We start from the raw sequence: 26883 nt of genomic DNA, 5'->3' as shown, positions 1-26883 counted from the left end.
CTGAACTGCAGCATTTATCCGCATGCCTCCCAGCTGTGGTCGCTGTGCTAGCAATAGCTGTACTGAATGGAGGAGGGAGCGGTTGGAGCAAGTTGGCAGAGCTGTTGCGGTGACAGTGCACGTGTACCGTGAGGATCAGGGCTGCCCTGAGCGCAGGGTGTGTCAGTGGCAGGGCACAGGGACTGCATCATGGGACTGCTGGCGCTCTGCTGGCAGAGGTGGCAGTGGTCTCTGGACTTAGCAAGGGGACGGCGAAGGCAGTATCTCAGAAGAGCTCCTCAGGGCCAGGGCGAAGGGGAGGGAGCAGCAAGTTGGGGGGGTTGTGTGGAGCAGGCTCAGGCCAGGGTAGATGGCTCCTGTTCGCTGTGCCTGGCCTGAGCCCAAGTGTCGTCTCAGCAAAGCGAGGCTGTCTGTCCCCCGCAGGGCTCGTGGGCCGTGACCCCTGCGTGTACAGAGCGCTGCTCCGGATGCCGGCAGCAGGCTGGGACCTCGCCTGCTGAGGGCAGGGGAGGCTGCAGTGCGGGGCTGGCGTCACTCTTGCTCGCCAGCTGCTCTTTGCAGAGGCAGAGGGTCAGCTGCCCTCCAGATGGGCCCCGCCCACCGGGCGGCCGGAGCCGTGCTTTAACGATGCTGCTGCAGTCCATTTCCTTGGCTTTCAAAACAACTTCTCAGCCCCTCCCCATGTCCCACGGCCCAGCTATCCCTCTGCCTGGCCTCTGGCTCCGTGGCAGCAACTACCCAGCCCCAGCATGCCCTGGCTGCATGTAGCACCCTCACTGCCCTGTGCCATCTGCTCATCACCCCTCTCTCTCCCCCCCACAGCCTTCCTCTCTGTGGGCAGCAGGCGTTGGCAGGGAACCCGCAGGGTGAGGGGCTGGGCAGAGGACACGGGAACAGCACAGGGACTAGCATGGAGCTGGGGTGGGGGGAGGAGGAGGCGGGGGGCGTATTTTGAAAGGGGGACAGAACTGAGGGGCAGGGATGTGGAGGGGTTGGGCGGAGAGCGATAAAACCTCCCCAACCTTGCCCACTGCACAGCTCTGATCCCCCCTTCCCACCCCACTTCTCTCTGCACAGCTCCCAACCCCACCTTCCCTCCGCCTGCTCACTCCCCCAGCGCCGCGAGAAGGGCCAGGACCAGCTGAAGGCAGGGAGGGGCGGGAGAGTGGAGATGCAGAGTCCCTGCCCCTGCTCTGGGCCTCGTGCACAAGCATTTCACTCCCTTGGGCACATCAGTTTAGCTCTCACCCCCCTGCAGTTCCGAATTTCACTCTCAGTAACTGTCAGCATCGCTCCCCCAAAGAGCCTGGGGTGCAGGGCACAAGCTGAGATCAATCCCAAGGAGTGAGATCGGTTTGGGGAGGATCAAAGCCATTGCCTGGGCCCCAGATGTGCACAAAAACATTAGAAGAACCAGGTGATTTTGTAAATACATGATTTCTTGGGGGGGGGTGGAGGGACTGTAGCTTGGAAACCCCTTGCTCAAATGACCCCAAATTTGCACCACTGACCCTATCCCACATCCCCATGAGCCACAGCAAGTTTCAAAGCAATCTGAGTGAGCATGTCATTGTGTAGTACTTAGAATAGTCATCTTAAAAAAGGTGAGTGACTCTCAACCGTAGCTATTGCAGAGCTGCTGCTCCACCATCATCAGGGTGCCTCACCTCCCCCGGAGCTGGATTGCCTCTTCGAACCTCTTCTCATCCATCGCTTTCTGCACGTCCTTTGTCTGAAGAAAAAAAAAAAAGTGATGGAGAAGTTTCAGTAAGAAAGAAAAACCCACATAATTCAAGGGAAGTCAGCTAAATGTGAGACACGGTTGAAAATGAAATTACACTTGGCAGATTATCTCTTAGTAACCCCTGAGCCTGGCTAGGGAGCAAACAGGACAGAACAAGGCCAGAAATGGATTCTCTTTCTCTCTCTCACACAGACTCAGGCTTTGGACGACAGCAGAAGGGATGTACTGGGACTTTAAATCTCTAGATACAGTGGATCTGTGTGTGTGAGACTCTGCATTACTAATGATACATAAAACCCCACCTGCGCATAGCTAGAACAGAACCCCAGATACGCAGATCTCTGGGGCCATCCTCCATTTGTTCTGGACTCTCGAGTGCTGTTTCTCCCTTGCTAATCGCTGTCATGTGCACAGCAGAGTACAGTATAAAAGAGAGGGAGGCCAAACTGAGCAGTAGAAGTGTTCACCCAGAGCTGCCCCATATACTCACCACCTGGACGCACTCCATCAGGGGCAGGCGGACAGACTGGTTCCCAGAAAGGCTCACCACGCAGGCAGGCGTGTCAGGCGTGGCCTCCAGCAGCGCCATCACGGCCTCCATCCCCATCTTACTGCTCTGTGGAGGACACAGTAACCTTGGTAAGAGGGCTGATTCTCTAGTGTGGGCCCGCTGCTGCCATGTGCCCTGCTGCATGGCTCACGCCCACCTGTCAGAGGCAGCCGTGCTAGTGGGGAGCCTCGTACAGACACACTAGTGGGAATCGGAGCATCACGTGGGCTTGGCTACACAAAACACATCACGTACTAAGGAGAGACTGAGCTGGTGGGACACAAACGTACCTGAGGGCTGCTGCTGAAAGATCCCGCAGCCACCCAAATCTTCTCTCAGACCCCCACATGCCAAAGAAACTTCCAGGGAGCAAGCCCCTGCCCCACACATACACCAGAGGAGACAGGTGCTGCTGCAACTCCTGCAGGGGTGGTTTTAATTCTGTGCTCGGGTGTTTCCCCCTCGTTAACTCACTTCCCCACACAGGTATCAGAGCCACGGGCCACTGGACAACGCTCCAGCACAGCCCCTCGGAGGGGGCAGGGAAGAGATGGGTGGATTCTGTGGCTCAGTGGGTTTGTTTCTCTAATTTAGATGATTATGATCCCAGATCGTTACTAGGCTTTTTAAGATTAGGACAGTTAGCAGTGGATTAGGAGGGGGCTGGTCTCTGTTCTGCACAACAGGGTCAAGCACCAACAAACGCTGCACTGTATGTGTGACTCCAGGCATTCCCCCAAGCCTGTAAGCAAGTGCATCTCGCATTGGGAACCTTCCAGGGGCCCATTTCCTGCTCACCGTGCTGGGATTTCACCCTCCCAAATGCAGGCACACCAGACCCGTCGCTGCGATCACACACAGGGCCCGCTTGCACACAAGTCCCCTCTCGGCCAAACCGATTGTACCTACCAGCACGCGATCGAACGCCGAGGGGGTCCCGCCACGCTGCACGTGACCAAGAACGGTCACCCGGGTGTCAAAGCCGAGGCGCTGGACAACCAGCTGTTCAGCAGAGAAAAGAGAGTGGGTTTGCTACAGGCCAATGTACTTCCAGAGCCCCCCAGCAAAGGAGCTTGTGCCCCAGAGTGCGTCACTTACATCCTTCACGTAGCTGGAGGAGATGGGTTTGCCGTTCCTGTCGATGGCGCCTTCAGCGATGATTATGATGTTGAGCCGGGACCCTCTGCTGCGCGTCTGCCACAAGAGAAAGAAACAGCCAAACTTAACCGGAGCTGGCAGGAGCAGACAGACTGGCTCCGCTGGCTGTTCAGAGAGCTCACTGGTGCTCAGCACTGATCATTTGCTCCCTTGCCTGGAGCGGGGAACTGCAGGTTCCTTGGTAAACTGATGGAGAGGATGCACCGTGGCTGTATGTTTCTGTGCCCTTTGCTAAAACGCAGTGACATCCCTCACTCAAGTCGGGGAGATCTCTCAATATCTTCTCCAGCCACTGCAGCTCAAGGCCAGAATCCCGCCAGCCAGCAACGTGCCACCGCACCCCAGGGACACAGCATGGTACTGCCCGGTCTGCAGAACTCTAGAAAGCAGCCCCCTCCTCCCCACGGCGCTCCATTAACTTCAATAGGGCCCTGCCTGCCAGTTTCTCTGGGCCTCCCCCGGGCACGTTTCAGCTGGATTTGTATTCAGCAGCACATTTTGTTTAATTAAAGAGACGGCTCAACCCTCTTGAACTCCTGTTGGCACACACGCTCCCCTTCATGCACCGGCTCTGCTAGAAATGCCCGGTTCAGCCTTCAAGAGGGGTCAGCTCCTCAGCTCGGGGGAATCGGTGTCGCCTAGTGATTGCAGCGGAGCCGTTCCAATTCACAGCAGCTGGGGATCTGGCCCAAGCTGTTCCTAATATGAGAGAGGAGGGCACAAGAACTAGGCCAGGCCCAGAGCATGCCCACTTGTGGAAACCCTAAAGGGGAAGGCGGGGGGACTCCCCCCATCAATTGGCTTTGTCTGAAGACACTGTTACCATCACGCTGTCTAACCCAAAACAATTACAGAAGCTGTTTTTCAAGGAAATGAGCCCGTAGTGGAAACTCTAGTGGAAAAGACAAGGGTTGTACACAACCGTGTACATGTACATCGTTGTGTGCGACTCGGTGGGGTCCATGTGGGCAGGCAGATCTGCTGGCATGGAGCAGAGTGCAGGATTGGGGCCCTAATACAGGTGTGCACCCTATTGAGGGGTGCCCATTATACAGTTGACAGAACAAAGGACCAGAGATCACGGCTTGGTAAAGGACCAGTGAAGACAAAATATTAAGCATTTGAGTCAGCCTTGCCCACACGCTCCATGAGCATTCTTTCCAAGCACCTGAGCAGTCTTCTGGTCCCACAGTGATTTTGAATTGAAATTTACCAGGTGTTTGGCTAAGAACATTGGACTGCTGATGCTAAGAATAGACTCCTGCTTTGAAATGGGGGTGTCACTTCATTAAGATCCTTTTTGCCCCAAGTGGCAGGACTAAGAGAAGGGCAGATAAAAAGGAGAGACCAAGGAAGAAGAGTAGAAGCTTGGAGTGGCATTTCTCTCTGGATTCCCCACCAAACCGAGCTCACTTCCCCAGCTGACAGAAGATGATTGCCATGTCCCAAACAGCACTCACCTCCCCAAGCCTCTCGCACATGAAATCCTCCCAGCCATCCTCAGGAGGGGCCTCTGGGATGAAAAGCCAGTCAGCACCCGAGGCCAAGGCAGACACCAGCGCCAGGTACCTAGAGAAGCAGACTAGGGAGGTAAGAACCGTGTGGCTTGGGATCAAAACAAGTTCAGGCCTCTCATGGCTTGGGAGTAAGCATGAGAAATCCTGTCCACATGACAGTACCTGACAGAGTGAGTGGCATGGTTAGCTTGCAATATGCCTTGGGCCTGCACACACTACGGTTATGTTGCTAGTAACCACAGAGGCTGGCAGCAGTCTCCTTTCCACCAGAGCAAACCACTGCCTGGTTCCCATTTGCCCCAGGGCGCATTGCTGATTAGGGACTTCTCTTGGCTCTTGTGTAGTGCATTCCACACAGCCCAGACCTTTCATTGCCCTCAGCACCGCTTCCTCCCCTCCTACCCAAAACCCACTCTCTTCCCCTCCCGACACTGCCAGCAACCATCCCCACCACACACCCCCGGTTCTCCTCCTCTCCCAGACAGCCACCTCGCCCTCCCACCTCCAAAGAGTGGGGGCCTCTCCTTACCCACAGTGTCTGCCCATCACCTCCAGCACAAAGGTCCGCTGGTGGCTGCAAAGAGAGAAAGAGGATCAGAATTTGGGGAGTAGTGTCTCTCTACAGCAAGGCTCCTTGGCCAGAGTCATGTTCAGTCATCAAAAGGCCCCTCCCATCGCATCCCCCAAGAATCTGGGTCAGAGGCAAGGGCTGTGCAGCGCTGTGTTACTGTTCAGTACGGAGCTCTGGCTCTGGCCCTGCCGAGCTGGTACACCCTCCTGTACGTTCTGTGAGAGGGAGCCGGCAGAGAGAGGAGGGCAGCCGCGAGGGAATCCCTGCTCACCTCTGGGCCGTGGTGGTGATCGCGTCGATCACCTCCATGATGCGGTGCAGCGCAGAGTCCGTGCCGATCGTCATGTCGGTTCCACAGAAATCATTGTCGATGGAGCCCACCAGGCCAACGATGTTCAAGTGACAGTATTTCTTAGCCACCTCCTTGGTGATCTTACCTGGGGTTAAACACAGAGAGGCTGCAGCGATCAACTCCCAACTTTCCCTGCAGAGCAAGACACTGCTCTGGCTGCGGGGCAGAATGGGTCCTGCTTATGGGCATGCAAAGCAAGCCGTTACTTTGACAATACATGTTAAATCTAGGTATCCCCTGTTCTGCTTGAACAGTGTGACTGGAAAAGACCATTGTCCTGAGTCTTCCAAGCCATTTGCTGCAGATAGCAGGAAGCAGCCATGCAGCTCCCAATTGATCCGCCAGAAAAGCATATTTGACAAGTTGCAGTAAGGAGAGTCATATAAAAAAAAAGACCAACCTAGAAATTGTGATTAATTTCATGGTGATCTCCTCTGTTAGTCCTTCAAAGCCATCAAACCAACTTCACAATCACACCCGCTTTCTTCCTGAATCAAACAGAGAGCTGCATCCTGACTAACTCCTTTTTGATATAATTTCAAGACTTCAGGCTCACGTTCGTGATTTAGACTTCGCACCTAAGCCCACATGTGCCTTTGCGCAGAGAAAGGCAGAACAAGAACCCGCAGTTTGAAGCTGATGCCAGGCAAGTTTAACAGTGAGGGCGATTCGCCATTGGAACAGAGGGCCAAGGGACATCTCTTGATGTCCTCACATTCGGACTGGAGGCCTACCTGGGAGACGCTTTAGCCAAATACAAGTTATTGGGCTCATCGCACTGAGTAAATGTAATGACTTGTGATGTACAGGAGGTCAAATTAACTGATCTGATGGTCCCTTCTGGCCTTAAAATCTATGAATCTGATGATGTCTCATGCTCAAGCTACTCCCCCCGCCTTTGGCTTTGGCCCTGGGGATTAGCACAGTGCTTGTATTACGCTGCAGTTCAAACTGAGGCCTGCGCTGGCACGTACCATCTTTGACCAGCTCCTCCAGCAGGCCGCCCCATTCTGTCCGGAAGATGTTGGCCCCTGTCAGGCTGCCATCCCCGCCAATGACGCACAGGTTGGTGATGCCGTGCTGCACCAGGTTGTGGGCAGCCAGGAGGCGCCCCTCTCGCGTGGTGAAGGCTTTGCAGCGGGCGCTGCCAATGATCGTGCCGCCCTACAAACAGCAGAACAAGGTGAGACAGGAAACAAACAGCCAGAGCAGCTGGTGGATGCAAAGGGCCAACTGGGTGGGACCGACCCTAAGGAGCACAAGCTCTTGAGGCAAATCCACCTGGGAATCAGTCATGGGAAGCGTCCTGCCCCTACAGCTAAAGGATGGGGAAGGGTGAGCAGGTTACCTGTGGGTAGAGGGGAGGAAAGAGGGTGCAGGAACCTTATTCCGGCCCATGCCCCAGTAGGCCAAGATTCAACCATACCTAGAGCTCTAGAGGGGCCCAACACCTGTGACTGCTGATGTTGCACTGGCTGGAGGGGATGCGGTCTCCCAGCTGGTGGCAGGCTCTGGCCAGCTGTCCCCTCTGCTGCCCGCTGCAGCAGGCACTAGCCAGGGGAAGATGCTGCTCTGCGTTTCCACCTGTCCTTCCCCAGAACCACCTGCCTTGAGCCAGCCTGTGCTGTGATGGCAAGCTGCCACCCCTCCTCCACCGCAGCAGCGTAGTTCGGGCAGGAGCCACCCGATGTTTCCGTTTCAAATCTTCCCAGTCTCCTTTGGTCCCAGGGTAGAAAACAGCTGGGGCAGAGTTAACCAGCAACGCAACGGTTCCACTTAAAACACGCCACCCACTGCCTCCCTGACCGTGCCCCTCGCGTCCATTTGCTGGGATCTCGACTCTTCGCCTTCCAACGGAACAATACGGAGTGAGGACGGCTGTTCTCCTGGGAGTCGGACTGAGCCAGCTGGGGCAGGCCTCCCACAAGCTCATCACCAAGGCGTCAGACCCACAGCTTTCATAACTCTTTGCAGCCTTTGTATTTGTCTCAGGCACTTCCTCCGGCTCTGATTGCAAATCAAGCCCAAAGAAGTGGTCGCGACCCTCCTGCCCCGAAGGGAGCTAATGTGCCCCCCACCCCTTTGCACCACTAATGGCCTGTCTCGCTGCCAGACGGCTCTCCTTTTGGAAGCAGACTCCAAAAGGTGCTGGCAAGAACAAACGCTCCCTTGGGCACTTGGTGGCCTGGCACTTGGCCCATCCCCACAAGAGATTGCCCTGTTTTGTTCTGGGTCACAGCCCAGCATGCAAATTGCTTCTGGTTCATTTAGGGGCATGTCCCGGCAAGGAGCCTGCCTGTCTCTGGCTTGCATTTGCACCTGGGGTTTGCTACAGTTTAGCTGATGTACCTTAACTAGCACTGTGAGGCCTAATTGCTGCTTTTATCCCCATGGACCCTGCTGCCTTGCTACATACTCCCAACCCCGAGCGTGGGGGAGAGTTAGGAGTTGGCCTGTTTTCCCCATCACCACACACTCACAACCGCATAGACAGCAGCTCCCGGGTCAGCAGCGCACCTTACACCCATGGCGGTAAAAACACTGGCATGTGCAAAACAGAGAAGGGTTCGGAGAAGGAAAGCGAAGGAGGGAAGACAAGGGAGGCAGAGAGACAAAATGCCACGGATTTCAGGAGCTCGCTATCACGGTTGGCTTTACTGCTTTGGAAAGGCCTGGCGTAAACGCGGGGGGACTTGCCAGGTCCCTCAGGCAGATGTGGCAGGGACACCAATGTGACATCCCTGCCCCTCTCCTCCGGAGCCAGGCTTCTGAGGTCACTCCCCACGGATGAGCGAGCGGCACTGCCAAGCGAAGCAAGGCGTGGCATGCTGAGTGCCAGCGGCTGTGGAACAGCAGCACACAGACAGGAGTGGGGAGGGCATGCAGCACCGGAGCATTACCTGTGAGCAGGGAGACACACTGCTCAAATCAGGGAAGATGCTAGAGGGAGAGGGGAGAAAACACAAGAGAATGGAATGAAAGGCTCAAGGAACTGAGGGATGCTTCCAAGTGGCCGGCATAGCTGGCTGGTTTCGGTCCTGGCTACACAGCAGTTACAGCTTTCTTGGGCGCCTGGTAGATCCCAGCTGGGAACCAATGGGGGTAGCACCTCATCTGGGTCAGCGACCCACACTGGGGCAGACAAAGCCAGTGTTTCCAAGGCAGAGCCCTCCCCCACCCCACTGAAGCCCTTGCCCCTTAAACACAGGCTAAGATGGTATTTCTGTAAGAGTCAAAGTCCCTGCTCCAGGACCCCCAATCCCCCAAAGTCTGTTACACCAGGTCATGGCAGAACCAGGTTATTCGCAGGGGGCGTGTGGGGCTGAACCAGGCTTTAGCCCAGGCCATTGTGCTATGCAAAGAACCACACTGACATGCCGTTGGGAAGTATTTTTGTGGCCCTGATTGGTTGTGTGTTTCCACGCTGCACAGCTGTGTTTAAATGTAGCTGGTTTTGTGGAGTAGGCGGGGCCTAGAAGGGGACCTAGCAAGGAGAAGCAATAGGGCTCGAAGGAGAGAAACCACTGGGAAGGTACATCAAGCTGTTTGGTTTTGGAAGCGTATCTGGGGGGGGGGACTGGCTACTTGCTTGTTTTTGACGTTAGACATTCCAGTCCCTCTCTCCAGTGTTTCTAGCAGGGCTCAAATATCAGAGGGGTAGCCGTGTTAGTCTGAATCTGTAAAAAGCAACAGAGGGTCCTGTGGCACCTTTGAGACTAACAGAAGTACTGGGAGCATAAGCTTTCGTGGGTAAGAACCTCACTTCTTCAGATGCAAGGGCTGTGACACCATGCCAGCGGCACCTGTTTAAATCTCCTTCGGCTGGATCCCTAGCCAGTGTAAATCAGCGCTTCCCACTGACTGCAGGGGAGACTGTCTGTGTGATTTCAAGAGAGCCATGCTGATTTGTGCCAGCTAAGGATCTGGCCCTTTGGTTTGTTAAAGCCTATTGAACTCAAATGCCTCAGAAACCTGTGGGAGACAAGGTGGCTTTAGGTGCCTTTATTAAAGATTCAACAACCCCTTGTTCACTGAAGGACTCAGAAAGCCTCAGTCCTCATGTGAGACCTCCAAGGAGACCTCCAGCAAACCAGGGTAAGCTCAGACGCGTCAGCCCAGATACTTCAAGGTAAAACCGCAAGCAAACACACAATTCAAAACCACATCTTTTACACGTCAGAAAGAACCAAGACAGGGACACGGACCAGAGTGCCTAAACCCAATTCATTTCCCATCAGCTGATCCCCTTTAAGCTGGGGTCGCATCTACACTACAAATACACTGTGAGGGGCAGGGTTTCCCCAGCAGAGTTTCCACTTTGCAATGTAGATGGGCCCTAACCTTGTGTTCACCATGAATCAGAATCTCGCTACGGCCCAGGTTTGTCCGAGCCTGCAGCCCAGTTCAGGGACACAGTTATATACACGGTTAGGTCCCATCTACGCTACAGAGCAAACTGTGGCAGGGACAGTGGTATTGCTGACACAGCTGTCTTTACAGTGTAGGGTCAATGGGCCCTTAAAGAGCCAAGCATGTTTTTAACACAGTTTGGGGCTGTCTACGCAGCTGACACCAAAACTGTGTTATCACACCGAACAACCGCAACTTGGTGCACCAGTCCTCGATTAGTCTGGCTGTGCAGTTAAGACCAAAGCTGCTCCTGGACCTTGATGTGAGAAGCACAGACTGAGTGGGAAGGCAGGAGAGACGACTCGTGAGGGGGAAAGAGATGTCTAAATCATACAATGGAGTCAAATCAACCCAAAGGCGTGTTTCAGTAGGACGCGAATCACTGTTACCAAGAGGGACGGGGAAAGGAGACCCGCTCCCTGCCTCAGGGGGCTTGGGAAAGGGGCATGCACAGACATGGATGGAACTCACACACAGCCATTTAGCAAGTTTAATGAAGTGTCACCTCTGAGATGGCCCCCTTCCTGCTCTCTTGAGGAAAAGGGCTCAGCTAACAGTGTTTCTCCAGCCTTGCTATGCTGCCGGATGGCTTACACTGACTTCCCCTCCAGGGGAACAGCCTCTTTCCAAAAACGCTTTCTCCCAAAAACGCTTTCTCCCCACTGTCTCCTGCTAGCAGAGAACGGAGCACACACAGCGCTGTAAATCAATCACCCCTACTCCCAGCGTGCCCTGGGCCTGCAGTTGCAATCATTAGGACAGGAAGAACAGCCTCTATACTCAGGCTAAAGAGTTCGCCCCGGTGTTCAACATGTGCTGGATGGATCCAGCATCTAAACTCCATTGAACTGGACTAGAACATGGTTTAGCTTTGCCCAGCATGACCAGCCAAACTGAGCTACAAAACCGAGCTCTGCAACCTCAGTGTGAGCCCAGTGTAGACGGGACCGTGGGGAGCAAAGACTAGGATTTTATATGTTATTACTAAATCATTTCAGAAAACCCTCTCCAGCTCTGACCCCCGCAGACCAGAGGAAATCGCAACACTGGGCAGATGCATCAGAGATGCATGTGAGCTGCACAAGTTAAAAGGGAAGGACTGAGAGGCCTTTATACTCACAGAGGGCAACGGCAAAATTGCTTACCAACTGAATGATGTTCGAGACGCTCAGCCAGTTTGCTTGCTTAATGTTCTCTCCTCCTTCCACCAGCCCCTCGTAACCCTGCAAACAGAGAAACAAAGATGCAGACGTGAAAGGACCACCTCGCTGAAGCAGGAGCCAACACCCAGCAGCTCCTGTGCGGCGGATCCGATTCACTGGTCCATTTTGGCTACGCGTCTCTCTGGGCCTGGGTGAGGGATCAGTGAGGCAGACACCTCACGAGAGAGTGAGGCTGTAAAACAGCTCCTTGGCAGGACCGCAGATAACGTTGTGTGAGCCCCCGCAATGGCGAGTGCAGACTGGGGTTAGTGCAGAGCCTGCTAGGCGTGTCCAAGGCAGCAGGAAGGTAATGCCACCCCAGGTGACTGACAGTTTGGGTTCAGGGCCCGGCCTCAGGTACTGGCAGTCAGAAATTCCTCCCTCAGCCACAGAGCATCTCCCTGTGCCCGCTAAGGGCTGATACAGATCAGGAGAGACACAGCTGGCTTCCCCTCTCCTGCTCCACCTCCCCGTCCCTGCCTTTCTCCCTCAGGAGCGAATGGGGCACGGAAGCCCTCACATCTCACTGTGCGTGTGGGGTAAGGTTGCCAACTTTGTAATATTTAAAAACCGAACACTGCAGCAGGAGCGCTGGAACCTCCCCTGCCCTGTCCCACCCCACCTCTTCCCTCAGGCGCCGCCCCCCATTTGCTCCTCTTCCCGTCTCTCTCTCCCCTCCCCCCATTGCTTGCTGCTCTTTGCCTCTCCCCTAACTCTGCTCAGCATGGGAGGGTCTCGCCTGTCGAGCCAGGGCTGGGGGGCTGGGAGTTGCAGCTGCCCGATGAATGTAGGAGGCGGTCCCAGCTGAGTAGGGGCTGGTGCGGTGATGACCTGGTGCCTTCCTGCCTCCCCCACCCGCAGTGACTGGACACTGTCAGGTTCCCTTTTCGACCAGACTTTCTGGTCAAAAACCAGGCACCTGGCCATCCTAGTGTGGGGGAAGGGGAGAAGTTAGCTTAGTTCAAACATTTAAAATAAAAAACTAAGGGCCAGATCCTCAGCCTGTGTAAAGCCAATGGAGTAAATGACACTGTGCCACTTCACACCAGAAGAGGGCCTGGTTTCCATGGCCCTGCGGTGGGAAGCGACTCTCATGAGCACCAGGAGGAGACCAGGAGCACTAACATTTTGCTGCACAGAATCCACCCAAGCTAAAGGCTGCTATGAGACACTTTGGCTGCTGGGGTGGCTGGAAGCAGCATGCAGCAGTCCCCAGCAGCACACTCGCACAGAAGGAACAGAACAAAGCTCCGGACGTCCAGAGAGTTCAAGCGGGGATCACACGCCACACCCTCCCATTGACTGTTACTGGGCAACAGCTGCAGGGGTGAATGGCCGTTAAAATTTCACTAGCTCTCCAAGCAGCTGGCATTTGTAATCCAGCTCCTTGTGGGGAGAGAAGGGGCGACTGGGATGGGAGAGGGCTGAACAAAGGCAAAGAGGGGGGTTCTTAATTGCCCCCTCCCCAAAATAGCCAGCTGCTGTGTTTCATCCACTTTTACACTCATTTGCTAGTGGACAAGCTCAACAGCCCAGATTTGACTTTGTTCGGGGCTGGAGGAGTCCAAGGAGAAAGAGCAGGGATCATAACAACGAAGCGTGGTTAGATGTTGGCTGCATGTGTGTTTATTTAGTGTGCAGTTTCAGCTTTGGCAGACAGTGGAGATAGCAGACCTTAATTAAACCACCCACGTTAGGGTCATCAATGTGGTTAGATGTTGGCTGCACGTGTATTTATTTAGTGTATGGTTTCCACTGCAAGCCTGGGGCCAGCCTTTGTTGGCAAAGTGAGCTAGAACTGCACCTTCCATTTGTAACTGTACCTTCCATTTGTAACGGCACAGCGAGAAAACCCTCCGTCCCCAGTGGCACATTAGCCACTGGGCCAATGGGGCCCATCCCCAGGGGCCCCGACCCTCTCTGCCCACCCACCCAGAGCTCCTTCCAGGGAGTGGGATCAGAGCACAGGGGCTTGCCCCACTCCGCCTGCTGCCCCAGCACTCCTGCTGGGGAGCAGGGGAAGCGCCCACCCCACCCACCCCGCTGGCGCACCAGGCGAGGGGGCGGGATGGCATGCCCCCATGCCCAACCCCTTTTCCTTGGCAGGAGCGTGGGGGAGTGGGGAGGGGCCCCCCACTTGCTCTGGCCTATGGCCCCACAAAAGCTTAATCCATCTCTGTCAATCCCAACTGGATGCGGCCGCACAACCCGGCTGCAAACCCAGCAGCAACTGTGCCAAGAACCTGGCAACTCTCTGCCTTAAACTGAAGTCACCACAAATGAAGCTGAGCAAGACCGTGGGAGTGAAGGGGGAGGGGAGAGGGGACCCTTGAAAAGAAATGGCCATGATTGTAGGGATCACGATACCAAGGAGCTCAGAGAAAGAGCTCCTCCTGCCCAACAGCTCTGCCAGTTGAATCTGTCACGAGCTATAGCTAACCCGTCTATCCCAGTTTGGGGTTTCCCCCAGGAAGAAGCCACCAGTCACGCCAACTTGATGTTAACACACTGGAGACTAGGAGTCACGACTCCTGGGTTCCATCTAGGGCAAGTCCCTTCTCCTCTTTCGCCTCCGTGTAATCATTTGCAAAGCAGGGGTGCGATCATCCTTCCCTGTCACAGGCAGCCTCTGAGCACAGGTCACTAGAGGTGAAAGGATGCTGCACTATCACAGCATAACCAAGCCCCAGCTTATTTCCCCCTCCAAGTTCCATAGGTGGCACTTAGCCATTTACAGGACAAAGCTATACAATCTCTACCCCTTGAGAATGAGAGAAAAAAATACTGAATCGAACCTCATAGATCAGGAAAACTTTTGCTCCAACGTATATTCCCATGCGAGTCACGGCACGGACGGCGGCATTCATACCTGGAAAGGGAGTACAAAATAAACCACAGTCAATACTGAGCACTTGGGCATAGGGGCCACAAAACAGGGACTGGTCCTTATAGTCCTGAGTTTCAATATGGTTCAGGTTGCTATTAGATCAAAGCTTCCCAATTTATAATCTCAAGAGCTATCACAAAGTTGGGGGAGTAAGAGTATAGGTTTATTACTATTTCTCACCATCAAAATGATGGACTAAGGCAATTCAACAACAGATACATAGACCAGGAGTAGGAAAGCTAGCTACACTTAATACAGGTAAGTAGTTTTCATGTACAAGAAAGTAACACATTATAAACAACCACTTCCTCATCTACAGCTAAACCAGACCCAATAGAATAAATAGGCTCACAGTACCTCAGTCCCCCCACATTCCTCTTGCACTGTGATTATATAGATTACCAGGCCTTCCCAGTGGCTAGCTTCAACCTAAACCTTGCCCTCACAATATTCTTTGTCTTTGACAGCGGGTGTTAGCTCTTGTATTCTCCAGCATGCGGCTAACCTTTTGCCTGCCCGGCAGGGTTAAATGGGGAACCCCAGATGGCTTCTGGGGGAAAAAGAGAAGAGGCTGAAATGAAGAGGCGGGGAAGGAATGTAGAAATGAGAGAGAATAAACAAGAGGGGATGAGGAAGGAACATGTGAAAGTTAAGGTGAGGAAGGAGAGAGAGACATGAGAGCAGGACCAATTTTAAGAGGGGGGTGTTGGGGGGGGGGGGGGGGGGCTGGAGGTGGGAGGGAGCAGGGTGTTTGCTTGTTTTTTGTTGTTTTTGTTTTTTAGTTTCTTTCAGCCACTGCTATTAGATTGACAACCATAGCAAATTTCACCATAAAGCTTCTCGTCTAAAGCTTTGCAATTCCTTCCCCTATCTGAAAAGATGTGAGAATGGGGAGTGCACCAGACAGAAACAATCAAACCCATTTGTTACAACCAAAATTAAAGTGACCACCTGTGAAAGTGCTGGACTAGAAGGAGGGTGGATAAAAATCGGAGTTTTTTAAAAATTAAAAAAAATCTGATTTTTTAAAATTAAGTTGGATTTTTTTATTTGTTATAAGCTTTTCTTTTTAAAACTGTTATTTAGGAAAATATATTATAATTTAAACAAAATAAATCCGATTTAAATAACAAAAATACAGTTAATTCCTCTGTTTAAGAAATCATTTAACTGTAAATGTGAAACTTGTTTTGATAGGTATCCAAAACATGTAAGGTTGTTTTAATACAAATAAACTTCACATGCTGTTGTGTGTGTTTAATTAAATTCCAGTTACCCATCCTAATGCAGCTTGATGCAAATCATGCACAAAAAGTTAATTATCTAGTATAAGTATCTCACAGTCAGTTAACAGCCTTTCATCTCCAAGCATTTGGAGTCAATCTGATTTAGGCCAAAAGTCAAATGATTCTGGAGGGCTCATCCTAGTCCATTGTGAAATTCGTTCAAAAGCACCACTCACTTTGGCTGTCTCTAATCAGTTGTTGTCTGAGCCTGGAATAAATAGTAAGGCGGTTACAGATCCTTGGATTTACTAGACCACTAGTGAAGTACCTGCCTGCGCTGTATCTGGTTCTAGACAGGGGGGATTGATTTAAATCAAAGCGATTTAAATCACTGAGTGGGAAGCCTCAGTTAGTAAATAAGCAATATCTCATTCACCATTGTCTGACATACTAAAAATGTACAGTTTATAAGAATCTGAAAATATTAAGCTATATAGTTGCTTAAATAAATGTACATAGTTATAGTGTACCCTCCTAGATAGCAAAAAGATGTACCAAATATAGCGTCAAGGATCTATTTAGTTGTAAATCAACGTATTTTAATGATTATATCAACCAATGAATGTGCACCTTTCTTTAGAAATAACTGAAGTACAAATGAAAAGGCTGATCAAAATATATTTAAATTGAGGCTTCCCACTCGCTTTGATTTAAATCAATCCCCCCTGCCTAGAGCAATATACAGTGCAGGTGTAACCCACACACCTCCAGGGTGTGGTGTTCTGTCCCATCTAGTGGCACTGAGCCCACTTAGAGAGAGAGTTAAATGAGTCTGCTCTACAGCCTTAGCTAAGAGCCAGTTGGTTTTTAGCTCCTGCCCTAGAGGCTCATGCACTATGCTCCAGAGGTCCCTGGTTCGATCTGGCCGGCTGATGACCGGGGTCAGTCGGCGTTACACAGGCAGATACTTCATTAGTGGTCTAGTAAATCCAAGGATCTGTAACCGCCTTACTATTTATTCCAGGCTCAGACAACTCCTGATTAGAGAGCATCAAAGTGAGTGGTGCTTGTGAACGAATATCACAATGGACTAGGATGAGCCCTCCAGAATCAGGGATAGCTCAGTGGTTTGAGCATTGGCCTGCTAAACCCAGGGTTGTGAGTTCAATCCTTGAGGGGGCCACTTAGGGATCTAGGGCAAAATCAGTACTTGGTCCTGCTAGTGAAGGCAGGGGGCTGGACTTGATGACCTTTCAAGGTCCCTTCCAGTTCTAGGAGATGGGATATCTCCATTAATTTAAATTTATTAATTTAACTGACTGTGAGATGCTCCTTTCCATGGCTGGTTCCCCACTAGGCTCTGGTCTACACTACAGGGTTAGGTTGAATTTAGCTGTGTTAGGTCGATTTTACAATGAATGTGTCTACACAAGCAACCCCGTTCCATCGACCTAAAGGGCTCTTAAAATCGACTTCTGTACTCCTCCCTGACGAGGGGAGTAGCGCTAAAATCGACTTTGCTGGGTCAAATTTGGGGTAGTGCAGACGCAAATCGACGTTATTGGCCTCCGGGAGCTATCCCAGAGTGCTCCAATGTGACCACTCTGGACAACACTTTCAACTCCGATGCACTGGCCAGGTACACAGGAAAAGCCCCGGGAACTTTTGAATTTCATTTCCTGTTTGGTCAGCGTGGTGAACTCAGCAGCACAGGTGACCATGCAGTCCCCCCAGAATCGCAAACGAGCTCCAGCATGGAGCGAAAGGGAGACAATGGATCTGATTGCTGTATGGGGAGAAGAATCTGTGCAGGCAGAACTCTGATCAAAAAGAAGAAATGCTAATACATATGCCAAAATCGCACAGGGCATGATGGACAGAGGCTACAACAGGGACACACAGCAGTGCTGCATGAAAGTCAAGGAGCTCAGGCAAGCCTACCAAAAGACAAAGGAGGCAAATGGTCACTCCAGGTCAAAGCCCCATACATGCCGCTTCTATGATCAGCTGCATGGCATTGTAGGGGGAGACCCAACCACTACCCCACCACTGTCCATGGACACCTGCAAGGGGGGAGTCTCACGCAACTCAGAGGAGGATTTTGTGGATGAGGAAGAGGAGAAGGAGGAGGAGGAGAATGCGCAGCAGGCAAGCGGTGAATCCGTTCTCCCCAGCAGCCAGGACCTTTTCATCACCCTGGAGCCAATACCCTCCCAAGGTGGGATCCCAGATCCTGAAGGTGGAAAAGGCCCCTCTGGTGAGTGCACATTTTTCACTACACTACAGGTTTAAAAGCAATAGTGTTTAATGTTTGATTTGCCCTGAAGACTTGGGATGCATTCATGGCCAGTACAGCTACTGGAAATGACTGTTAACGTGTCTGGGGATGGAGCGGGAATCCTCCAGGGACATCTCCATGACGCTCTCCTGGAGGTACTCTGAAAGCCTTTGCAGGTTTCTGGGGAGGGCTGCCTTATTTCATCCTCCACAGTAGGACACTTTACCACGCCAAGCCAGTAGGAAGTAGTCTGGAATCATTGCAGCACAAAGCATGGCAACGAATGGTCCTGGGTTTTGGTCGCATTCAAGCAACATTCGGTCTATATCTTTCTGTGTCAGCCTCAGGAGAGTGATAGCATTCATGGTCACCTAGTTGAAATAGGGGAATTTTTGTAAAGGAACAGTAAAAGGACCCCATTCATGCTGGGCTGTTTGCGCTTAGCTAAAAGGGATCATCCCTGAGAATAGCCACGCGGTGGGGGGAGGGGTGAAGGGATCATCCCAAATAGCCATGCGGAGGGGTAGGGGGAGGGGTGTGCTGCACATCCACCCGAAAACCGCAGCCCCTCCTTTTAAATGGCAAACCCAACCAGCATTGCTTGCTATGGGAAAGGAGGGTGCTGCGGTTTGAAAACATTCCCACATGTTATGAAGATGTTAGAAGCCAAACCCGCGTACCCTTTGGCTTACCATGGCTGCCTGGAAACAGAATTCTGTTGCCCAGTTGTGTGTGATGTGTCACCATACCGGCAGGCGCTCAATATAAAAGGCAAAATGCAACCTTGTACCTAAAACACATGTGCTGTCTATTGTGAATTGCTTGATTCACTGTGAAAGAGCCTCCCTTTTGTTCTCAGAAATGTATCATTTTAAATTTTACTCCCCATTTTCCGCAGATGCAAATGTTTCTATGCTCCCCCTATCATCTCTGTCCCTGAGGTTATCGCAGATTAGAAGGTGAAAAAAACCCACTCGTGATTACATGTTTTCCGAGCTCATGCAGTCCTCCTGCACTGATAGGGCACAGCTGAATGCATGGAGGCATTCAGTGGCAGAGTCCAGGAAAGCATTAAGTGAGCGTGATGAGAAGAGGCAGGATGCAATGCTGAGGCTAATGGGGGAGCAAACGGACATGCTCAGGTGTCTGGTGGAGCAGGAAAGCCAACAAGAGCACAGACCGCTGCTGCATCCACTGTACAACCGCTTGCCTTCCTCCCCAAGTTCCATATCCTCCTCACCTAGATGCCCAAGAACATGGGGGGGAGGTTCCGGGCACCCAGCCACTCCACTCCAGAGGATGGCCCAAGCAACAGAAGGTTGTCATTCAAACAGTTTCGATTTGTAGTGTGGCTACAATAAGCAATGTGGCCTTGTCCTTCCCTTCTGCCCTCCTCCCCCACCCCACCCAGGCTACCTTATCAGTTATCTCCCTTTTTTTTTTAATTAATAAAGAATGAATGCATGGTTTCAAAACAATAGTGACTTTATTTCCTTTGTAAGCTGTGATCGAAGGGGGGAGGGCGATTGGCTTACAGGAAATTAAAATCAACAAAGGGGGCTGGTTTGCATCAAGGAGAAACACACACAACTGTCACACCGTAGCCTGGCCAGTCATGAAACTGTTTTTCAAAGCCTCTCTGATGTGCAGCGCACCTACTTGTGCTCTTCTAATCGCCCTGGCGTCTGGCTGTTCAAAATTGGCAGTCAGGCAATTTGCCTCAACCTCCCACCTGGCCATAAACGTCTCCCCCTTACTCTCACAGATATTATGGAGCACACAGCAAGCAGTAATAACAATGGGAATATTGGTTGCGCTGAGGTCTAACCTAGTCAGCAAACAGCGCCAGCAAGCTTTTAAACATCCAAAGGCACATTCTACCACCATTCTGCACTTGCTCAGCCTATAGTTGAACTGCTCCTTACTATTGTCCAGGCTGCCTGTGTATGGCTTCGTGAGCCATGGGAGCAAGGGGTAGGCTGGGTCTCCAAGGATAACTATTGGCATTTCAACATCCCCAACAGTAATTTTCTAGTCTGGGAAGTAAGTCCCTTCTTGCAGCCGCTCAAACAATTCCTAAAGATGCAAGGGTCATGCATGCATCCCACACTGATGTCAGTGAAACATCCCTTGTGATCCACCAGTGCTTGCAGCACCATTGAGAAGTACCCCTTGCAGTTTATATACTGGTTGGCAAGGTGGCCCGGTGCCAAGATAGGGATATGCGTTCCGTCTATCACCCCACCACAGTTAGGGAAACCCATTGCAGCAAAGCCATCCACTATGACCTGCACATTTCCCAGAGTCACTACCCTTGATAGCAGAACGTCAGTGATTCCATTGGCTACTTGAATCACAGCAGTCCCCAGAGTAGATTTGCCCATTCCAAATTGATTCCCGACTGATCAGTAGCAGTCAGGCGATGCAAGCTTCCACAGGGCTATCGCCACTCGCTTCTCAACTGTCAGGGCAGCTCTCATCTTGGTATTCCTGCGCTACAGGGTGGGGGAAAGCAACTCACAGATTTCCAGGAAAGTGGCCTTACGCATGCGAAAGTTTTGCAGCCACTGGGAATCATCCCATACCTGCAACACTATGTGGTCCCACCAGTCTGTGCTTGTTTGCTGGGCCCAGAATCGGCATTCCACTGTATCAACCAGCCCCACTGCCACCATGATGTCCCAATTGCCACATCCTGTGCTTTCAGGAACGTCTGTGTCCATGTCCTCCTCACAATCATCCTCGTGCTGCCGTCTCTTAGCCAGGTTCTGCACATACTGCAGTATAATGTGCGAGGTGTTTACAATGCTCGCAACAGCAGTGGTGAGCTGAGTGGGCTCCATGCTTTCCGTGCTATGGCGTCTGCACAGGTAACCCAGGAAAAAAGGTGCAAAATGATTGTCTGCAGTTGCTTTCATGGAGGGAGGGAGGGACGGAGGGAGGGGAGACTTACGACATGTACCCAAAACCACCCGCGACAATGTTTTTGCACCATCAGGCACTGGGAGCTTAACCCAGAATTGCAATGGGCAGCGGAGACTGTGGGAACTGTGGGATAGCTTCCCACAGTGCACTGCTCCGTGAGTCGATGCTAGCCACGGTAGTGAGGAGCACTCCGCCGACTTAATGCGCTTAGTGGGGACATACACAATCGACTATATAAAAATCGATTTCTAAAAATCGACTTCTATAAAATCGACCTAATGTCATATTGTAGACTGGGGTAGGCAACCTATGGCATGCGTGCCAAAGTCGGCATGCGAGCTGATTTTCAGTGGCACTCACACTTCCCGGTCCTGGCCACCGGTCCGGGGGGCTCTGCATTTTAATTTAATTTTAAATGAAGCTTCTTAAACATTTTTAAAACCTTATTTACTTTACATACAACAATCGTTTAGTTATATATTATAGATTTATAGAAAGAGACCTTCTAAAAACGTTAAAATGTATTACTGGCACACGAAACCTTAAATTAGAGTGACTAAATGGAGACTCGGCACACCACTTCTGAAAGGTTGCCAACCCCTGTTGTAGACATACCCTTAGTTACCACATCTGACCACGAGTGCTGATTAACGTTAAGTAGCATAGAGCAGGTTCCCCTTAACGCTCTTCCTTCACATCTATCCCCTTTTCCTGTTACTTATCACAACGCTAGAACTGTTTGGTTCCTCCCTTTCTCTATGCGTGCTCCTTTCAACCAAAGTCTATTTTAGGCCCTTGGAAGATAATGTAGCAAGTCTCAGCTGTTTCCCCACCTGATTGGGTAATTTCAGTTTCAGATCCCACAGCAACTGCTCTCATCAGGCAGTCCTGTGTTTGGCACTGCCATTTCATACAGAGCAAACTTCAGTGTCTGTCCCTTGGGGTTAGAGTTGTGCCAATAGGGAACAGGATGGCTAGCAGTTCTTTGAACATACCTCCATGTCCTGATGCTTCCTATGAAGATTCAGGCTGTATTAACTTTGGCTCAGGAGACCACACTGCCAAACAAGCCAGCCTTTCATTTGTATTCATAATGGGCTGACTCCAGTGACATTGCCAGAGATTAATCTGACCCAATATATTTGTGTGTGTTAAAATGTATTAAAAATCACTTTTCTTTGTTAAAAAAATTAAGCCAGTCACTTAAAGCAAAAACATAGCTGGCCAGGTGAATCCCTGCCCAGACATACAATCACCTTTTATCAAGGGGCAGGCCTTGAAAATGTATCTGGCATATACCAGCCAGAGGGCTTAGGCTACCAGCTATGGCAAAATACACTGGTGCTAGAAACATTGTTTTTTTTAAAGTAACAGCTCAGATTCTGCAAAACCCCGATGCTGCAGGAAATTGAACAAGAGGATTTCTCAAATATCTGCCAAAGGGGATCCTTCTAACCTTTGTTTAGAGGTGACATGCAAAAGCATTGCTCAAAGTTACAAGCTTGCCCACAAAGATGCCACAAGAAAGAAAAATGGAGATGGGGGTTTATGAAGAGAAGCAGTGCTGTATGGTCAAACAACCCCAGAGATTTATCACTGTCTTGCAATCCAGAGAAATGTGAGCTGCAGCCCTCCTGGGGCTCCTCAACACGCAGAGTGCCATGCCAGCTACCCTGAGCAAAGGCAGATGGAAAAAAGGGTTAGAAATGGAACAGTTTGTTCACGCCTTAGTTAGCTGTTCTTTGTGCTGTTACTGACTCTGGCAGCAAAACTAGGACATAAGCAGCTCAGACTATCGGAGAATACAGTGGTGTCACATGAACATGAACATTACAGTAGTACCTGAGGCCAACCGGATTGGAGCCTCATCATTCTAGGCATAAACACAGAAGCGACAGCCCATCCCCCCAAGAGTTTACAATCTAGGTGAATGAGACAGCCAGACTAATGGATTAGGGTGGGGGAAAGAAGGTAAACAGCATAAGTGCAGTTCTCAACCAATCAGGAGCAGCAATAACAACTTGTCACCTGCCAGTGCCTAGCTGTTATCAGGTCTAGAGCAGTGGTTTTCAACCTTTTATTCATTTGCAGACCCCTACAAATTTTCAAATGGAGGTGCAGACCCCTTTGGAAATCCTAGACATGGTCTGCATATCCCCAGAGGTCCATGGACCACAGGTTGAAAACCACCGGTTTAGTTACACTGGGCCAGATCTCGCAAACACTTACACACGTGAGTAGCTTTACTGCATCTATTAACTTCCCCGGGGCTATACAGTTACTCACCTGCTAGTGTTTGTAGTAACTACAGTTATGTACTGTACTTTCATCATTAACATGCTCTTTGCCCTGCCAGACAAACATCAGTGAAGTAGGAGTGAAGTTGCTAGAACAGATTGTGCAAGCACTTGTCTACAGGCCAGAGGCGTCTTAGAAAGATCTCCTTCAGGGCAGAGCCACTCCCAGAATTCCAACGAGGAGTCTTCTGGCACCGTAAAGACTAACAAATTTATTAGAGCATAATCTTTCGTGGGTTATGACCCACTTCTACATCTGAAGAAGTGGGTCATAGCCCACGAAAGATTATGCTCCAATAAATGTGTTAGTCTTTAAGGCGCCACAAGACTACTCGTTGTTTGTGCTGAAACAGACTAACACGGCTACCCCTCCGAAACTTGTCCCAGAATTCCAGCACTTAGCAGAATCTAATGTTGACTTTTTAGCTAATCCTTGGACTGCAGCACGTAAAACAAACTAATCCACATGAGACTTAAACAAGCTGTCTACAAGTTTATCCTATGGCTGAGAATGAAACTGCACAGAGGAAAAATACAGTAATCGCAGCCTTGTGGATCTGCAAGAGAAAATGCATTGGCAGGATATCAGTAAGTGCTGGGCTGATCGCTAGGGCCCCGATTCAGGAAAGCATTTTAGCACATGCTTATAGACCTAACTTTAAATATGTGCTTAAGTGCTTCCCTGAATCGATATTTGGAGAAATGGGGTATCGTCTATCAGGCAGGCAGGCTCCTCCTTCTCTGGTTTCATTAGTCCAACACCCTAAAACAAAGCTTAGCAAGGTTAATTTAGGCACCACCAGATCTCTGTTTTCCAACCTATCGCTACCATTGCCATTAGGGAAGAAGAGGAATGTAAAAAGGGGTTGTGATATTTGGAGTGCATTATCTTTACAATAAACATGCTGAGTCAGATCCTCAGCTCGTGTAAATCAGTGTAACTTCACTGAAATCAAGGGATCTGTTCTGATTTACACAGGTTGAAGATCTGGCCCATAGAGCTCAACATGTTCATATTGCATGCAAATAAATTTTACTGCAACAGTAGGATTCAGAAATTGAGGCACAAAGAAGCCAAGAAATTAGGTATTAAGGCCAGATTAGGAGATCTAAAGTGTACAGAACTTTGCCAAATGACTGCTAATGGGGGAACATGATAACTACAAGTATTTGAAAGATGTAAACAATAAGGAAAGAGGAATTGTTTGGGGTTTTTTTCCCCAAAGGACATAACTATGAGTATTATGATGATCTATATAGCACTGCTGGTGTGGATGGCTGTTTTAGACAAGTGAAAAGACAAAGTCTCTGCCATAAAGTTTTACAATCTAATTTAGACAGATTACTCAATAAGAAATGAAAACAGATTATGGAGGGAGGAGTCAACTGAAAACAAGGGGAAAAAATATAAAAATTTGCATAGTAACCCCGTGTTTTCAGTTGCTGATCGTTTTCCAAAACTTTCACCTTTCAGGCTCAAGTTTTCCAGAACTGCTCTCTGTCTCAAGGTGAAATTTCTGGAATGCCTGGGCACAGCTGGTTCCGCCCCTTTGGAGTGTGAGAATGAAAATATAAATGACACTGTCGCCATTATAAAATCTGTTCTTGATCTTTATTTTAAACCACTTTAGTGCTCACAGGGCTGTGATTGTGAAGATGGAATTGGCACCCTAATATTTCCCTTATATTAGAAATAGCATGTGTGGAGCAGTTGTTGGTATTACATCAGGGGGCAGATACAGACACTAAAGCTTATTCTTCATTTTGGAAGGTGGGCATTGGACTGCAGAGGTCAGAGCAGACAGTGGCAGGCTGCAGATTCCACCATGCCCTTGCTGCTGTGTTAAGCAATGTTTCTTTAAATCAAAAGAATCTATGCCTTAATAAGAACAGCACTCTGTGCTCATATCATTATAGACTCTTATGAGGGGTAGAGTTTAGATGCACTCTTGCTATTTCTTGATGTTTCAGTGCTTATTATTATTACTCACGGTTATTACAGTAGTGCCTAAGGACTAACCAAGACCAGGGCCCCATTGTGCTAGGCACTGTACAAACAGAATACCAGATAGTCCCTGTCCCAAAGAGCTGACAATTGAAATACACCAGACAGACACAGGAAAGGTGTAGCTCACACAAGCAGAGTGGACAATGTGATGGCAGCAAACAGCATGTTAGTGGCCTGATTTTTTTTTACCCATATTAAAGGTAAACTGATTATAAAAAAAAAAAAAACATTTAAGATGCCAAATGCTCCTAAAACAAAAAAGATACAATATAGGAACTCCGTTTCTTTACATCCTGACTGTAACTGAGCAGATCTTTCATTACTCTGAAATCTCTGCTATCAGTGTAAACACCCAGTATTACCATCACCCTAATCACAGATTTAATAGCTATGCCATAAAGTGGTAATGCACTGATCTCCTGGTAGGGACAGCTGTAGACTGTTCCCTTTATTTCCAATCCCTAGTCAGTTTCACTGCAGGTCACTCCTGGGGCCACCATCTGATCTGGCTCACACACTTGGCAACTATATAAGAGAAGCCAGTAGGGCAGCGTAACCCCACAGCGGCCACTAGACAAACAGGCAGGCCATAGCCAGGCAGCAGGCACAGCTGCTGGGGACAGCAGGGCAACGTGCCTCATTCGTTTCACCCTGCTGGGTCTGTGCCCCTCACGGCAGCTGTGGGGCTAATACAGCCCTATGGCAGAGCTGAGGGTCGTTGGGGCCTGGCTCTCAGAGGTGCTGAGCGCCCGCAGCTCCAGGTGCACAGTCCGTGTGACCAAGTGCAGGGCACCATGGCGACAGGCAAGGCCTGGCATGCGAGAGGCCTGGGTGCTGCACCTATGGGTGTCAGGGTGAGAGGGGATCCCCACCTGGCTCCCCTGCATTGTCCTGACCTCTATGCCACTGGCCAGGCCCTCTGCCCAAGCAGGGCCCCCAGCATGTCCCCCTCTGTCCTCCAGGACCCAGGCACTACCATGCCACCTGGGCCGGGAAGGGCTCGGGGATCGACTGGTGATGTCTGGCAACCCCACACAGGCTCTGCGATGGACCTCTCAGAGCTGCCCACCCGACCATCGAGCGCTCTGGGGGCGATTAGCAAAGGCGCCCCCTCCCCCGCGAGGTTGTTCAGAGGGCGGAACCTCGCCTCTGGGATCTATTGCTCAGGCCGGTCGCCATGACTAGAGGCACGTTCACCAACAGCACACGTGACTCGGGTTTGGGCACGTGCGAACCGAGAACCTCGGGGGCGGGGGGAGCGCGCGCGAGGAGCGAGCCCGAGAAGAGCCCGTGTAGCCCCCTCCCCAGGGTCGGGGGGGCGGATTGGGGGCAGCCCCCGGGGAGCGGAGGAATCGGGGGGGGGCGGGACACAGCCCCCGGGGAGCGGAGGGGGCGGGGGGCTCACCTTGTGCGTCCCCCCCGCTGGTGAGCACCGCCAGGGCCATACCGGCCCCTGACATCCGCAGCTTCTCCAGGTCTAGCGCCGCCGCCATCCCGCCAACTCAGCGCCTCCCCGCCGCCAGCACAGTACGGGCAGCAGCCAGCCGAGCGCCGCCTCCCCGCGACCTTCAGCTTCGCTCCGCCCTGCCCGGGCCCCCGCCCCGCTGCTGCTGCGCCCTAGACTGCCAGCCCCGCGTGTGGAGACACCCCAGCTCCCGCCCCCATATAGAGACAGCCCCGACCCCCCCCCCTTCCAGGCACTGACACCCCCTGCAGTGACACCCCCTCCCCAGCAACCCCTACCTCCCACTGATACCC

The 26883-nt window shown here is 51.2% G+C and overlaps 1 protein-coding gene across 2 annotated transcripts in view; it reads right to left on the bottom strand.

Annotated features, from left to right (window-relative positions):
- Window positions 1-26687, bottom strand: part of PFKL (phosphofructokinase, liver type) — a 41630-nt gene extending 14943 nt beyond the window's left edge. The window contains exons 1-11 of one of the 2 annotated variants that reach the window (XM_034781098.1): window positions 26531-26687; window positions 14300-14373; window positions 11448-11525; window positions 6867-7056; window positions 5812-5977; window positions 5499-5543; window positions 4913-5021; window positions 3393-3488; window positions 3204-3296; window positions 2235-2360; window positions 1668-1732 (exon numbers count right to left, since the gene is read on the bottom strand). In XM_034781098.1, coding sequence (XP_034636989.1) covers window positions 1668-1732; window positions 2235-2360; window positions 3204-3296; window positions 3393-3488; window positions 4913-5021; window positions 5499-5543; window positions 5812-5977; window positions 6867-7056; window positions 11448-11525; window positions 14300-14373; window positions 26531-26618 — 1130 coding nt within the window. In that variant the 5' untranslated portion in view covers window positions 26619-26687. The remainder of the gene's footprint in view (window positions 1-1667; window positions 1733-2234; window positions 2361-3203; window positions 3297-3392; window positions 3489-4912; window positions 5022-5498; window positions 5544-5811; window positions 5978-6866; window positions 7057-11447; window positions 11526-14299; window positions 14374-26530) is intronic. The other variant, XM_034781097.1, reaches the window with a different exon arrangement.
- Window positions 26688-26883: the final 196 nt, after the last annotated feature.

This window comes from Trachemys scripta, chromosome 9 (assembly GCF_013100865.1).
Source record: "Trachemys scripta elegans isolate TJP31775 chromosome 9, CAS_Tse_1.0, whole genome shotgun sequence".
NCBI lineage: Eukaryota > Metazoa > Chordata > Testudines > Emydidae > Trachemys > Trachemys scripta.
Note: the sequence above shows the minus strand (reverse complement) of the source record. Positions and strands in the feature narration are given on the sequence as shown.